The 16327-nt window shown below is 43.1% G+C and overlaps 1 protein-coding gene across 1 annotated transcript in view; it reads left to right on the forward strand.

The window, feature by feature from the left end:
* Positions 1 to 13344, forward strand: part of RIOK1 (RIO kinase 1) — a 30185-nt gene extending 16841 nt beyond the window's left edge. The window contains exons 10-18 of the mRNA XM_063130347.1: positions 2459 to 2545; positions 3947 to 4084; positions 6283 to 6386; positions 7860 to 7966; positions 8172 to 8237; positions 8903 to 9022; positions 10010 to 10063; positions 10375 to 10524; positions 11839 to 13344. Of these exons, the coding sequence (XP_062986417.1) occupies positions 2459 to 2545; positions 3947 to 4084; positions 6283 to 6386; positions 7860 to 7966; positions 8172 to 8237; positions 8903 to 9022; positions 10010 to 10063; positions 10375 to 10524; positions 11839 to 11949 (937 nt within the window). The 3' untranslated portion in view covers positions 11950 to 13344. The remainder of the gene's footprint in view (positions 1 to 2458; positions 2546 to 3946; positions 4085 to 6282; positions 6387 to 7859; positions 7967 to 8171; positions 8238 to 8902; positions 9023 to 10009; positions 10064 to 10374; positions 10525 to 11838) is intronic.
* The last annotated feature ends 2983 nt before the right edge of the window (positions 13345 to 16327 follow it).

A 16327-nucleotide genomic window follows, 5' to 3' on the forward strand; every position in this document is an offset into this window, starting at 1 on the left:
CAGATGTGTTGGACTGCACCTCCCAGAATGCCCCAGCCAGCAGAGCTGGCTGGGGCATTCTGGGAGTTGTAGTCCAACACATCTGGAGCGCCCCAGGTTGAGGAAGGCTGGCCTAGATAAACACTTTAATCAGCTCCTTCTAGAAGCTAAAATGGTGGACTGAAAGAAATCAGTAATTCACTAAATCAAATCCCTTCTCCCATACATCCAAACCAGGATCCTGTGTACATGCGTTCCCTTTCTATGGATCATTACCGTGGCTCAGTGGCAGAGCACCTGCTTTGCATGCAGAAGGTCCTGGTTCAGTCCTTGGCATCTCCAGGTAAGGCTGGGAAAAACTCCTGCCTAAAATCCTGGACAGCCATTGTTGCCATTCAGTGTTGAAAATACGGAGCTAGATGTACCCACGGTCTGTCTCTGTATAAGGCAGCTTCCTAAGTAACAATAAGTTAGCATCACTGTTTTAACAGATAAAAGGTACCTTTTTGTGGTATGAAGATTTATGTGTGGTTTTTTTTACACTTTCATCGTCACTTAAAAAAGAAAAAAGAAACTTAAAAGGAAAAGTTGATCACTTTGGAAGCATAATTTCTTTCTTTTTTGCCTGTTTATATATGAGATACACACAAATAGTGCACATTCATACATGCTTTATGCATATATCAAAGGCAGGCTTAGTAAATTATAGGCACTAGTTTATGGAATTCATGTTCCGCTCTGCTTCAGGGAAGAAAGAACGAAAGAAAGAAAGCTGCTAGACTCTCCCCTTCAAATATATTCTTCAATATTCCCTCCCTCCCAGGACAAGAATGTTTTTGATCTTATGTTCAAAAACACATAATGTTTTTGATCTTACGTTCAAAAACTCCTAATGTTTTTGATCTTAAGACAGCTATTGAGAATGCTGGCAGGCTCAAGGAATAAAGGGTAAAGGAAGAGAGAAACTTGATTCACCTTTTTTTCTGCCTTAGGTTATCACATAGGTCAATTTAATTGCTGGCCGCTGCCCCTCAGGTTAAGGCACAATCCAGAGAGGAGTAAGCGCATGTCTCGTGCAAGTGAGCCTGGCCGTATGCTACAAGGGAAGGCAGAAAGTACTCCAGGGTCATAAGAACATAAGAAGAGCCCTGCTGGATCAGACCAAGGGTCCATCTAGTCTGGCACCCTATTCATGCTGTGGCCCAAGTAGCTGTCAGGCTTTGCCGGCTGACCACTGCTGCCTTCCAAGGAATGGCCGTAAATCTCCTGCTGATAACCAGCAATAAACCTGTCAAGGCCAGGAGAGACGGGAGGGAGAGATGAGGCAAAGGAGGGCTTGGGAGTTTACCGGGTCTTCGAAGCTGATTCACTAAGGCAAGGAAGGGTCCTTGTCCAGTCCAGGGTCCAAAATCCAAAGAAGTCACGGTGTCCAGATGGGGCGAGGTTCAAGGTCTTGGAGCAGGTGAAAGAGCGCCGGCGGGTTGAACTGACGTTGCACTTCAGTGCCGGCCTGTGGAATTCCAGCAGCTTTATCTCCAGCATCCTGGAGCATCTGCTTTTAATCAGTCCCCAGTCTCCTGGCAGGCTTTTCCCCTTAAACGGGCCGACACTTTTCTCCGTTGCTGTTTTACATTAGGCCTTGTTCGCTCTGCAGGGGTCAGTGGCACTTGGTCCTCTGAATCAGACAGAGGGGCTGCAGCAGGGCATTGGTCATTAACTGGCAGTGAGGGCTCTGGAGCTATTTCTGCGCTAGGACCCTCACCCGGAACTGCCACCTCTCCTTCCCCGTCATCCTCAGACGAATCTGAGGGAGGCATGACAGTAGCTGTCAACCAGGAACCCACAAGCAGAACACGAGTGCAACAGCACCCTCTTACCCATGTTCCCCATTAGCCAATATGGCATGTGTATGGATGTGCGTGCACCATGCATGACCACGAATCCCTAAATGAATTCACGTTGACTCATCGAATAAAAGGTGCTGTGTTGGTTTTTTACTGAAGCACAAATACCGTAGCAGCCTGCCTCTAATTCTCTTACATTGAGGGTCCTCTTCTGCCAGAGTATTTGTTGGGAAGAAAAAACCACTTGCCAACATAGCAGGCTTCAGCCAAGGCAGCTGAAATTACACCTCTCTCTATAGGTTTGAAAATAAAAATAAAAAGGAACTGTGGTGCCCTCCAGTGTTTGGGGCTTCAACTCCCATCAGCCCCAGCCAGGATGCCAATGGTCAGGAATAGTGGGAGTTGTAGTCTAAAGCATCTGGAGCGCACCAAGTTAGGCAAGGCTGGTTTAGGACAAGGGCTGAGAGTCTTGTGAGGTTTAACTGTCCTTCTGCTTATATATATTGACAGGCTAAAGAAATTCCTTAAGGAGGAAAAATGGCTTCCTCTCCAGCACTTCTTCAAACTATTCTTGACATGTGGATTTAAAAAAAATATTATATGGGATAACAGCAGTTTTATTTATTTTTTGGTAGGTTACATACAGCACAAATTCCATGCCCAGAACCCATTATGCTAAGAAGTCATGTTCTTGTTATGGGCTTTATTGGCAAAAATGACATGTAAGTAGTCAAACGCTCTGTGTGTGTGTGTGTGTGTGTGTGTGTTAAAAAGAAGCATTGTTTCACTTCATTAGCTGTGCAGTCCTATATGCATCTGCTTAAAAGTATGTCCCATTGAATTCAGTGGGGCTTATTTCAAATTAAGTGGATAAAAGAGTGCTGACTACATATATTAGGTTTTCAAATGCTGTGATTTCTCGGCTGATTTCACTGATGTACAAAAGAGTCCTCTCACAATTTTTAAACGCTTGCAATGTATTAGCACTAGGGCTTTTGGGGCAGGATCCGGTCATACCCTTGTGTGAGTGGCAAGGCCCACCCATCCCAGGGCGTGCACGGCCCCTACTGCGGCGGCTGTGATATAGTGCTTCCAAGGAACAGAAACGCTCAGTTCTGGAAGGGGTAGGTCACGCCCCTTCCAGAAATGAGCTTTCTGCTTGTTTTGGGTCTTGCCTTCAGAAGCTCTCCATATCGTGGCCACCAGAGATATCCAGTGTTAGTCCTACTTAGAGTAGACGCATTGAAGTTAATGGGGCTTAAGTTGGACTTGTATTATTATTATTATTTGCATTTATATACCACCTTTCTGGGCGGTTCACATAAGATAAAACATTTAAAAACAATATACAAAAATTAAAAACCACAAAAACATGCAAAATTCACATACATTTAAAACCACTATATCAACTTCAGAAACGATGAGCCAGAAAACAGACCCAGGCTCATTACATATTGCTAAATGCCTGGGAGAAGAGAGAAGTCTTGACCTGGCGCCAGAAAGATCACAATGTCGGTGCCAGGCAAGCCTCGTCAGGGAGATTGTTCCACAGTTGGGGGGCCACCACAGAGAAGGCCCTCTCTCTTGTTGCCGTCCTCTGAGCTTCCCTCAGAGTAGGCACCCGGAGGAGGACCTTAGATGTTGAACGTAGTGTTCGGGTAGGCGTTCCACCAGGTATTGTGGTCCCAAGCCGTGTAAGGCTTTATAGGTTAAAACCAGCACCTTGGATACAACCCTTGGCCACCTCAGCCAGCTGAAAAAACAAGCCCTGTTTACTCCTGTCATGTAAATGAGAGTCTGCGTGGCCTTCCTTAGGTTGCAATAAGTGGGGCTTACTTGCATTAAGTGGGGCTTAACTTGCAAGTCAAAGCACATCGGCTCCCATTGCATAATTTGAGCCTCTGACCTGAAAGCACAGAGTTTGCTTAATTATTTCGCTTGATTGGTAAAGTAGGTAGAAATCCTGGGGCTGTGGCCAGATGCTGGCTTGTGTTTTGCGGTAGCTTCATTCCGCCTTCTTTAGCCCTCCCCATACTGAACCAGAGTGGGTGGAACGCTGAAGTGGGAGGATAGCTGATGATGGACACAAACATTCTACTCTGTGTTTCTTCCTTTGATCCAAGGCCTGCTCCTTTGTTGAAAAATGCCCAGTTATCGGAGTCGAAAGCCCGGGAGTCGTATCTGCAAGTCATACAATATATGAGAAGAATGTACCAAGATGCCAAGCTTGTCCATGCAGATCTCAGTGAATTTAATATGCTGTATGTTTTCGGAACCTGAACATTGATACTGATGATTTATTTGCATAATGTTTTAAAAAGTTGGGGTGTGCTACTCTGCCCTGGAGGTAGGGTGTTGTTGTCCTGGCTTGTGAAGTTGCAAGACTCTTCATGCCACTCCTACCTGAGATCTCTTCTACAGTTAACGTGGCTTCCAAAAACAATGAAGAGCTTAATTTGTCCTATAAAATGAGTAAATTACAAGTGAAATTCTGTTTTCCTTTTCCTAAAATCATGATGGGGGTTCAGTGACAGTTGGCCAGCTTTCTTGTAAATAAAAATGTATAGCAGGAGATATGAATTAGACTAGTTGATCAAACATTCTTTGCCATCTTGAGATGATGATAATACTTAGTACATTTCGGGTGTTCAGAGTGCTCTATGTACATAGACTTGGTTCACATTTAACGACAAACCACGATTTGATTAACAGTGGTTTGTTGAATCATGGGTTATTGTTACATGTGAATCCAGAACTATGGGTTAACTAGGAGCCTGTTCGCAAGTCATAACAGTCCCCTGTGGATTCATTTACCCTCAGGGGCTGTCACATTGTGCCAGGCACCTAGCACAACACAACAGCCCTCATGGGTAAATTAATCCATGGTGGGCTATCATGTTGTATGAACCAGTTCTATGGGTTGTTAACCATGAAACAAACCCATGGTTTGTTGCTGGGTTGTGAACTGTAGGTTGTTTAAACCATCGGTTATTGTGTGGTACACAATCATAGGCTGTTTATGGGTTTTGCCGTGCTACAGAGGTAGCGGGCAAGAGCAGTAAAAAGATTTAGTCTCCTTACATGCCAATGCTGCAGTGCTGCAAAGGCAGTTGGGATACAGGCAGGGGGGAACATGTGAACGAGGAGGAGAACAATTCAGGGATTGAGAAAACAAACCATATTTTGTTTGATTGTCTGCCAGACAAACTCTGGGTAGGGTGACAAACCATGGTTTAAATACCAGTCTTTTGTATGGCCTGGTTCAGACAACACGCTAAACCATGCTGCTTAGCCACAAAATGGTCCCTTAACCATTTTGTTGTTAAGCAGCATGGTTTAGCATGTTGTCTGAACCAGGCCTATGAGTCATCCTTAAAGCAACCTTGTAAGGTAGGTAGAATGGTGACAGTTGAGGCTGGAGCAGCTTTCCCCAACTTGGTACCACCAACAGAAAAAAAGCTTTGATTCTAAGGAATAATAAATGACCTGCGATTCTAAGACGCACCCCGTTTTTAGAGATGTTTATATGGGGGGGAAAGTGCGTCTTAGAATTGAAGAAATACAGTAGTCCAAAACATCAGGACTTGGGGAAGGCTGTGCTGTCGAATAGTGGCTTGCTTGCATAAGGTCACTGATTCAAGTTATGGCTTGGCTGAGATTTCGCTGCTTAGCTGCTATGCTCAAACAGCTTTCATGTGAAGAGGTTACGACAGTTGCTTTGAAGCAACATATGAAGAGACATTCTTCAGCTGACCAGTGCAAAATCTTGGAAGAGTTGCCAGAATTATGAACTACTTCCAAAGTTTTCCCAACGTGTAAATCCTTTATCTTGGATCTTTATAAGTCAAGTCCACATCCAGTTCATGGATTTCATAAAGTCAGCTGCTTCCCTGGGCTGTGCCCTTCCATTCTCCCGTCTTCCTTGGCATGCAGAACAGAGTCATGAAGATGCTAGGAAAATTAGAGATTAGAGCAAGGAAATCCTCAACACCTTTATCTAGCTTTGTCTCCTGATCTGCCCCTTCCCCTAAGTCCATTTGAAAGTCCAGTTTTCAAATGGACTTAGGGCCTGTGTCAAGAAATGACCTCTGGTTTAAAATTCTAAGGCCTAATCTACACCTTAGATTAGGTGTAGCACTATGAAAGCAATATAGCACTATGAAAGCAATATATGGTATGTGTCAGTGGGCCCCAACAGTTGTCAGTGCACCTCAATACCGCTATAAAGCTCCTGCCTTTTATATACCACTTTTGTAGTGCAATATCCTGCTTGGTGTAGGTCAGGCCTTAGGCACTTCGCCCTCCCCCACCCCTGATATCCAAACGCACTTGCCCCTCCAGATTTCCCCCCAAACAGTAAAATGTTTTCTATCAAAGCCACTAGCAGAGCTAAAGCATTTTAGAAACAATCATAATTATAACACTAACAACCCCCCCCCTGCTTTTTCCCCTTCTCCAGGTATCACAGTGGGGAGGTCTATATCATAGATGTGTCCCAGTCTGTGGAGCACGACCACCCACATGCTTTAGAATTCCTGAGGAAAGACTGTGCCAATATCAATGGTGAGTAGGGGGTCACTGAGGCTGGCCCTAAGCCAAATGGTGCTTCAGGCAAGGAGCATCTTCAGCGGCTCCACCCCCCACCCCCCTCCGCATTCGTTCAACTTTTGAATACCCCATTTTTTAATATACGATCTGCATGCCTGGTTTATCCCTCTCATATGAGATGATAGACTTGCATGTACAGATCTAATCATGTTCACTCATGTGCACACTATTTGAGTAGGCCTTGATGTTGGAAGTATTTCAGCAAATTGGGGATTACAAAAATCCCTATGCATGTTAACACAATGCTGGCTGCATAGGACAGTGTTTTCCAGCGTTCCAGATGAAGAGCAGCTGTTCGTACTCTTTGTTATGTGGATAACCATGGCAGCAGCCCTGCCCCCAAACCTGATGCTCAAGCCAGACACATGGCTTGCTTACCCATGAATACAGCCCTGGAGGCAATTCATTTTAGCTTCTTAATAAAAAATTAAGATCTCTGCTACATTCTGTTTCAACCGGTTATAGGGTGTGTACTGGTGGTTGGTTTTGGCTTGGAAAAGATAGCCAGCATCCCTATAAATCTGTCTAAGCCTTAAGTTCAGCATCTGAGGCCCCACTTTCTGGTACATCATTGGGAGCTTCAGGTGGGCAAGTACCAGGGATATAGGGCCTTGTTTGTGGTGGCACCTTTGGAATAACATCCCCAGTGAGATGGCCCCTTCCCTCCCCACATGCCCCTTTTTGTTAGTTTTTAGCAGATCCTTAAATACTTTCTTATTCTACCTTGCATTTGGATCATTTTAGCAAATATTTATGCGCTGCTGCAATATTTTATGTTAATGGTTATGTTTTATCCTAATACAATGTTTTTTAAATAATGTTAAATTTTATTATTTTATTTTGTCGCACATGTAATCTGCCTTGTGAGGGGATCTATCCTGAAAGGTGGGATAAAAATAATAATTAAAAAAACACTAAATAAAATTATTTGCTTAAAGAAAAAGCATATGGGACAGTTGAGGGAGGCTGCAGGGCAGTTCTGTCCTATTTTGATAAGAGCTGCCCTAAAAAAATGATGGTTCAACTCTTGGTAGAGAAAATGGATTGTCAGCAGCAAATACATTTTACTCACTTTCAAATCTGCCTTTTTTCTGTCAGTGGCTTATCTAAGAGGTAGAGCTGGTCAAATTTTCCAATGTAGAATTTTAAAATGTGAGACTTAAAAATAATCAGGATGATTTTAAAATGAGATTTCGACTCTCTTGTGCTTGGAAGATTGATTGATTGAAATGGGCTTTTGAGGAGAACTCTTAATAACTTGGTCTATTCTCAGCTGCCATCAAATAACTGAGTCTGCAGGTCTTCTAGTAGTTTTTTCCAAGATTTCAGAAGCAGACTGTATTTGTTGCCACCAGGGTTCATGTAGGCAGCTGTTGGCAATAATGGACCTGGTATCTTAACGTGACCTTCATCTGTCCTTTCTGGCAGATTTTTTTCAAAAATATAACGTTGCAGTGATGACAGTGAGAGAGCTTTTTGAGTTTGTCACGGATCCATCGATTACAAGTGAGAACATGGATGCTTACCTTGAAAAGGTAAGATTCAGAGATTTCTGTGGGGGGAGGGAGGGGTGTATTTTAATCACCTTCAGTTCTCCTTTATAAATGAAAAATATGTTGGCTTTTTTAAAATTGCTATGGTTTTTAATGAAGTATTTATCAGGTATAACAATAACCAATTCTTACAAGACTGTCTGCTTGCTATAAACCCTCCCGTTAATTCTTGCATTATGTCCTGCAGGCCATGGAAATATCGTCTGGGAGAACAGAGGAAGAAAGGTCCAACCAAGATAACGTGGACGAAGAGGTAAGACAGAAGATTGATTTTTTTGACTCTCTCTTCTGCATCCATCATGTCTCTTCTGAAAGAACCAACAAATGTTGCTCAGTGCTTTGACAACACTCTGTGCTGTCTGTATTGTCAAATGTTTTTACACTCCCTGAACAGTTACGGTACTGCTTGTTTTGCAATCTTCAGAGGGTTACCATCATTCATTTAAATCCATCAGTGTTATATTAAAAGAATAGGATACAGTGAGGAACCTTACAAGGAAATAAATTTTACTTCCGGGAAGTTCTGCTTTCAGATCTTGATTTTGTGCTTGGGTTTTTTAAGCTCCAGCAAACATTCTTTGCGTTTGTGTTTATAGCACTAGCTTTTTTAAAAGTTAAGGGATGTGGGCTGGCTTACATAAGATGTTTCCTTCTACGCCCAAGTGGTTCCAGTCATCCCCAAGTACGTATGGACACATAAAGCCAGTGGTACAAAAATGTATCAATATGATCACATCAGTGGCTGATGGCTGAATCTAGGACTTCTGATTCACATATTAATCTAGACATGGTGTCAGTGATCCATGATCGCTCCAGTCCTGCTGTCCTATTTGCAGGTAAAAAAATATGTTAGAGAGGATGGGGCTGAAACATATTGTGGAATTGATTGAATGCTTGTGCTTGTTTTGCCTTATTTAGGTGTTCAAGAAAGCCTATATCCCTAGAACCCTGACTGAAGTTAAGAACTATGAGAGGGATGTGGACATAATGATGAAACTGAAGGAAGAAGACACAGCCTTAAATGTGCAGCAAGATAACGTAAGGAACCTTGGGCTTTGGGGATACCCAAGACACTACATTCTTTCATGGTTTCTGATACTGACCAGCACATCGCACAGTATACTGAATTGGATTGAGACTGACCTTTCTGTGAGCGGAATGGCTCCTTCCATTTATGGAAGACACTGACATCCGGCAGAGGTTCCTCACCAGTAGAAGGAAGTGGGAAGGAATTTCCGTGTTTCCCCCTGCATTTAGTTTCATGCTTCTCTGGGAGTGTCCCCCACCCTCCAGAGCAGCTTTATAGAAGGCTGTAGAAGGAAGGAGGAATTGTACAAGTCTCCTCTCTGCCCCCATCCTTCAGTGGAAGCAGAACTCTAGATCCAGCCCACTGTTCAGAATGAAGGTAGCAAGCTAATAATAAGACTGCCTTCCAAAAGAAAGCACTCGTCTTGTCTGCCACTAGCAGGATGCTACAGTGATAGTTGGAATTTGTCTTGGGGGAAAAAAAATCATATTCTTGCTATAAAAAGGACTCCCATAATTTAACGCAGGGGTCCCCAAACCTTTTGTGTTAGTGAGTGCATTTTGAATTTTGCAAGTGTTGTGGGCACTCTCACAAAATGGCTGCCGCGAGGAGGGGATTGCCTATTTAAGTGACTATCATGACGGGCAAAGGTGGTCACAAAGCACTCATTTCCCAGAAAGCAAACTGGTGAGGCTAGAAGAGAACTAACTTGTCCAAGAACCTAATTACAAGACAGAGGTGGGGACTGACCTAAAACAAAAAAACCAAAAAAACCAGTCTTTTAATAGAGATGGCAGCAGAGGTAGACCTTTGCTTTGCAGCATAACAGTCACCTAGTTAACATTTAAATTATATATTAAAAAATCAGGAGGGGCAGGGAGCCTGACAGGCACCCAAAAGGGTGTCCTTGGGTGCCACGTTAGAGACCCTAGCTTTAAACATTTGAAATACGCTATATAAATGTAACTTATTTATTTAGACTGTTGTTTTTTGCACAGATTCTCTACCAGACGGTGACAGGGTTAAAGAAGGATTTATCCGGTGTTCAGAAGGTAAGGTGGTTTCCTCTGGGACTGTGTTCTTCAATGATAGCCTTTTTCAAGTATGACTTATTACACGGGGTTAATACCAAATGGGGGAGAGTGAGTGTGATTGTGCATGCTGGCCCACATTCTGACACATCCACACGGTGGGGGCCTGTCTGCAGAAGGGAAGCTTGTTGAGTTCCTGGGGAAAGCCTAGTTTCAACTGCCAGGTTCGCTCTCTGCAGAGACACCCCAGCCTGTGGCCAGCAGTGAGAGCAGGACCAGCACATATGTTTCGGTCCAGATGGGGAAGAACATGTTTCCGTTCTCCGTCCTAGGTGCCTGCTCTCCTTGAAAATAAAGATGAAGCAGGAACGGATTCGGAGGATGATGGCGGCAGTTCCGACAACTCCGAATCGGGTGGCAAAGAACAGGAAGAGTCGGTGCATCCTAAAGATCGACCTGCTGGAACTGATGTGGATAAAAAGGTTAGTCAATGAAGCTTCCTTGTTTGGCAGGAGCACCTGCTTATGCGGCAGGGTCTTGCTATTTACTGTTTTACTCTGTACAGCACCATGTACATTGATGGTGCTATATAAATAAATAATAATAAGTTCTGAGGTTCAATCTTCAGCATCTCCAGGTAGGGCTGGGGAAGACTCCTTCCTGAAACCCTGGAGAGCTTCTGCCAGTCAGTGTTGATAATATTGAGCTAGATGGACTCATCATAAGGTAGTTTCTTGTGTTCCAATGTACCAGTTCTCAACAACTCAGTGACACAGGTTTTTTTTTCCCCAATTCCTGGCATCTCCAGATAGGGCTGGGGAAGACCCCTGCCTAAAATCCAGGGGAGCCGCTGCCAGTGAGTCTAGTGACAATACTGAGTAAGATGAAGACAGCTTCTTATGTTCCTGTCATCACTTGTAGCCGTTTCCCCACTAAGTACTTAGGGCTTATCCCAAGGATGGAACGTGTTTTCTTTAGCTATATTGTCTCAATAATCCTTACAACTATCCTGTAAGATGGGGCAATATTATTATCCCTGGCTGACAGTTGAGGAGCTGAGACTGAGAGTTAGTGGTTTGCCTAAAGGTGCCCCGTGAGTTTATTATTTATTATAGCACTTATATCCCGCCTTTTAGCCAGAAAAGGCTCTCAAGGCAGCTTAAAAAATGTTTTAAGACAGTAACTGCCCACAGGCTTACAATCTAAAACGCATGATACAAAAGGAAAGGTGGTTGGGAGGGAGGAGGAAAATAAATAAATTTAGGCACTAGATTCTTAGTTGCAAAGTTCTGGAGGTCATGAACACAGCGGAAGGGCTGCCACTTCCTCACCCTCTAGTAACCTCATTCAGACCCAGGAATGTTGGAAGGATGCCTGACTGCCGCTTCCTTCCTTCCTTCCTTCTGAGTATACTATCAGTGGCTCAACTGATAGTATAACTTAGATTTGCAGCTTATGCACCTAGACCTCCAGCTCACTCTAGACAAACCTACTTTTCCACAGTTTATACAGCTGTCTACAAGAAGTGGGCGTGATGGAAGTGGAAGAGCCAGGAGTGTCCAAATGATGCCATACTTAAATAGTGGGGTCAAAGTAATGTATATATTCTTGAGGCAGGACCTGTCATTTTTTTATGACTCTGAAGCGCCTCGTACACATTGATAGCACAACGTCAATAAAATATTTCTGACTTTGATTGTTTTTGCGGCTGTTCTGTAATATAACTCCGTGATGTTGATACATTCAGCTTGCCGCTTGGGCCTGCTATTTACAGTGCTATCTAATCTCTTTTCCAGGAAAGGAAGAAGACGACCAAAGAGGCACAGAGGGAGAAAAGGAAACACAAGACCCCAAAGCATGTAAAGAAACGAAAAGAGAAGACTGCAAAGATGAAAAAGGGCAAATAAGTCAAGGTTGTTGGGATTTTTAGGGCAACAGTAGCCATTCATGACTTAACGGGTCGCTATTTTGGTAGCAAAATAACTCCACACACCATTCATCTTGGCAAGTAATCAAAAGAACTTTGTGTCAGGACTCACCGTTACCACTGGCAAAGACCGGCTTCTCTACTCTTTTGTTACCCTTGTATTCTGGTGGTAGCTCTCCACCAGAATACACTCTTGGTGAAAAATAAAAACAAATAGAGAACTTTTATAAGGCACTTGGCCAGTCCAGAGAAATTTATACAGCATGTAATTTTACATTTTAGTAGAGTGAACTTCCATAGGGATGCCATATTTTGCACAAATTCCTTTATTTTTTGTGCTCGAAGGCTATAGATGCAGATTGACATACAGACGTAAATAACAACATGTATAAGGAGGGATATACATATTCTCGAAGCTTTTAAATTATCTGCGACCTTGACGTGTGACAGGCTCTCTGTTTGCACATCTTTTCAAAGAGAAGGACTTAAAGAAAAAAACCCAAAAACCTATGGATGTGCATCTCATTGAAAATGTTTCTTCATGTTCTGCCCACCCGCGTGGTCTGCAGCACCAATGGTATGCCGGCGTGAATGGGGGAGGCGGGTGTTATGCAGCAGGAAGCCAGGCCTGCCAAGATGCTGATCTTCCTCACTCTCTAGGTTTGTGTGGATTTGTGTCGGCGTTGAAGCTGGGTTGGAGTGTGGAGAAGAGCAGCAGCCGCAGCCCTCACATTACCCCTTTGCTGTTGTTTGTCAACCATTGAAGGGCTAAGAGTGAGAAACAGTCTGCTGATCTCAGAGTCCACCAGTTGCTGCCTGACGGGAGAGGAGCAACAGAGTTAGGCTGCCTAGACAGCTAGTTACATCCTCCACCTTCTCTCTTGGAAATGTAGTGTTTATTTCTCCATTGGTAAATGTGCATACAGTGACTCTTGCTTCTATGAGCGAGAGAATCCTGCCAACGTTCTTCATTTTGTTCATTTTTGTAGCTTGTTTTAAATGGTAGAACTTGAACAACAGCTATTTCTATTTATAAACGAGAAGAGATACAATCTGATACCTAAGAGCAGCGATTCCCATTTGGATCCATCTTGTGCAAGTATAACATTTGTTTTTAAGATCGGGAAATTCAACTTCAGAGCAAGTATTGCTATCTTGTTTTGGAACACACTTCTGCAAATGGGTGTTAGTCCAATTCTAATGAGCCATTTTTGGTGTAATCAAATGCACTACAAATAATATCTACATGGTACATTTATTTGGCTCAGACTTTTAAGGAGTAGCAATGTTCTAACAGCTGTGCAGGATAATATTTTATGTCTATTACCTATGGTGCTCTTCTGTTTTTAAATAAAGCTGAACACATTCTGCATTACACTGGATTTTTGTTTTTTAAAAATCTGCCAGTCTCTGGAATGTTGCTAAATATAAGGTACAACGTTGCATAATGAAAGTTGGGCTGTGGATTTCAATAGCTTGAATAGAATCGCAAGGCTGTAGCCCTGTATCTAGTTCCTTGAATGTAAGCCTCAGTAATCTTTACTTTTTAGTAGAGTTGTATAGGCTTACATTGACTGGGTTTGCACAACATGCTAACCCATACTCAGTGGTTGAGTATGATTTGTTGTTGAACCATGGATTGTTTACTGAACCATAGGTTAGCATGTTGTCTGAACCCAGGACATTTGTTAACCATGCAGTGTGGCTTGAGAGCCTGCGGTTTGTTGTTGGGTTATTCAGGGTGGTTAACAAGCTACCTTGCAGAAAATGTCCTGCGTTCAGACAATATGCTAAGCCACGGTTCAACAACAACCTACACTCAGTTGCTAGGTTAGTGTGTTGTGTGAATAGCCCCCCACCACGTTGATTTTGTTAAAAAAAAAAAAAACACCTACAACCATGCCCTCTCAATTTTACAGGAATAATGCTGTAGTTGTGATGTCAACTTAATGTCGCTAGTGCAAAATTTGGCACTATAGACCAGCTACTGCTCTTTGACTCGACTCTCCAATTGCTTCAAAACAGTTGCAGTGTATTTAATAAGGCTATTCTGGACTAACATTCATTATGTATTCCAGCCTGCCTTTTCATGCATATTTGGTGTGGCTTTGCAGTAGGTACCAAAACTGAATTTGTAAATGCACATCACTCAACAAGAAAAGGTGTCTACAGAAGTTAATTTAGTATTCTTTGGTCAAAATATTGCATTAGAAAAGCATCGCTATCCATGGGCAAAACTTATTTTATTGGCCAAAATCTCCTGAACAAGAGTCTAGCACAGCCTTCCTCAACCTGGGGCGCTCCAGATGTGTTGGACTGCACCTCCCAGAATGCCCCAGCCAGCCGAGCTGGCTGGGGCATTCTGGGAGTTGTAGTCCAACGCATCTGGAGCGCCCCAGGTTGAGGAAGGCTGGCTAGCACTTTTAGTATAGGTGTTCAGAGTATAGGTGCTCTTAAGTCAGTAGCTCCCAAACTGTGTACTAGGGCAAATTAAGCATTACGGGGTGGATCCAGAATCTGTCATCCATGAGAGGAAGGGCTCCACTTGCACAAGTTTCTTCTGCCTGGGTTTTGGGGATCTCCCTCCTCACAAACCCCACAGCCCACCACTGCATTCAGCAGGATCTTCTGAGGCTCTGTGGCATTTTCAAGGGGCTGCAGGGGTTGCCTGGAAAAGGAAGGTATGGAGAAGTTCACTTCTGTCAGTGCACTTGATCCAGCTTAAATATGGATCCAACCTAATGTTTCACCACCACCACCCTAAGGACTGGGAAATAAGGGTTGGGAGGAGGCCACTCGATCTGGAAGTACAGGGAAGCATGACAGTAGCAGATAATTTTGCTAAGTGAAGGAGGCCTACCTTACAGACTCTCAAGCAGAGTTTCAGAATTTCCAAGGACTGAAAGCTCAGTTATATTTTTTACATCCTCTAGAGGGAGCTGCAGTTTCATCCTTGTGGCCCATCCTTGTGCGCAACAAAAGGACTTAAACCATTGTAGGTTGTGCATTAAAAATGCTATGGAAGTTACCGAATGTGTGGGAAAGACATTTTAGTTACTTTAGTAGAAATGACTAATGGAATTAGTAATACATTCCAGTGTAGTGTTTACTTTACGGATCCCCAGTCTTTTTGGACTGTGGGCACGTTTGAGAATTTGAGAAACTGTTGTAAGCACTACCACAAAATGGCTCCCATAGAAGATGTGGCTAGTCATATAGTGGTTGCCTTGGGGGGCAATAATATGGCCCATTGCAATGGGGCTTACTCCCTATTAAACGTAAGATTGCAGCCTCGGTATTTTCTTTTACTGTTAAATTGGTTGTTATAGCACTGGCAAAACGAAACACAATTCAATTCAGTTGAATTTATTGATCCAATCAACAAAACTTACAAAGGTGTGCATCAGTTACCATGCAGAAGTGAAGTTTAGAATAAGATCAAATATCTCTATTAATACAGAAAACCTTTAGTAAGAGGGAGATGGTTCCAATGAACTTATTATGAGCTGGGCCCAAGCATCATTTTAGTTTGGGCTGAGGCCATAATGAGTTTGGGAGGGGACCTCGCCAGTATTAGCCTCCCAATTAAAACGTTCAGGACCATCTCAACTATTTCCCCCCTCAGACTGTTTATTTTTAAATCGGGAATACCACTGACAAATAGACAGGTTTTGTGCTGAGCTACTCCCTTAGGCTTGGCAAAACCCTTTCCCCCTCCCAGCTTTGCTCCACCCTTGGGGTTTCCAGAAAAGGCTGGCTTGTGCGCTCAGACTAACCAAAATAAACTGGGCTCTGGTTACACAAGTAGGACTTGCTCTATGAGCTTTGCTTCACCTATGGACGTGTACCAGATTTTTATTTTTATTTTTGAAGGGTGGTGACCCTACATTCTATTGCTTCTCTGGGCCCCTGGAGCAATTGTCACCATACCCTCCAGAGCCTGCCTCCAGTTGTTTCCCTGTGTAGCAGACAGGCCAGTTTTGAAATAATACAAAATCTTAACACTTCACCTTGAGTGATAGACACTGAAACAATTATCCCTTGTGTACAATGGGACATTGTATGAGGGGACTGAAAAGCTAAATGACATGCAAGTTTATGTATAGTTCTCCATAACAGTGTAGACTAGGATACAGGGTGTTCACGCAACACATTCTGATGTTGTAGTTTTAATAATTTGATTAAAATTACCTTCTAGTCTAGAAGAAAGGTACTTTGAGGTACCTCAGAGTCAAAGTTGCAATTGATTAGTTTTTCTCTGTATATACAAGTGCGTATTTATTATCCCCCCTCCCACATCATCTTTGTTTGACATGTAAAATAAACACCTCCGCCATTGTGAGACTCACATGTGATCT

This window comes from Elgaria multicarinata, chromosome 7 (genome assembly GCF_023053635.1).
Source record: "Elgaria multicarinata webbii isolate HBS135686 ecotype San Diego chromosome 7, rElgMul1.1.pri, whole genome shotgun sequence".
Lineage (NCBI taxonomy): Eukaryota > Metazoa > Chordata > Lepidosauria > Squamata > Anguidae > Elgaria > Elgaria multicarinata.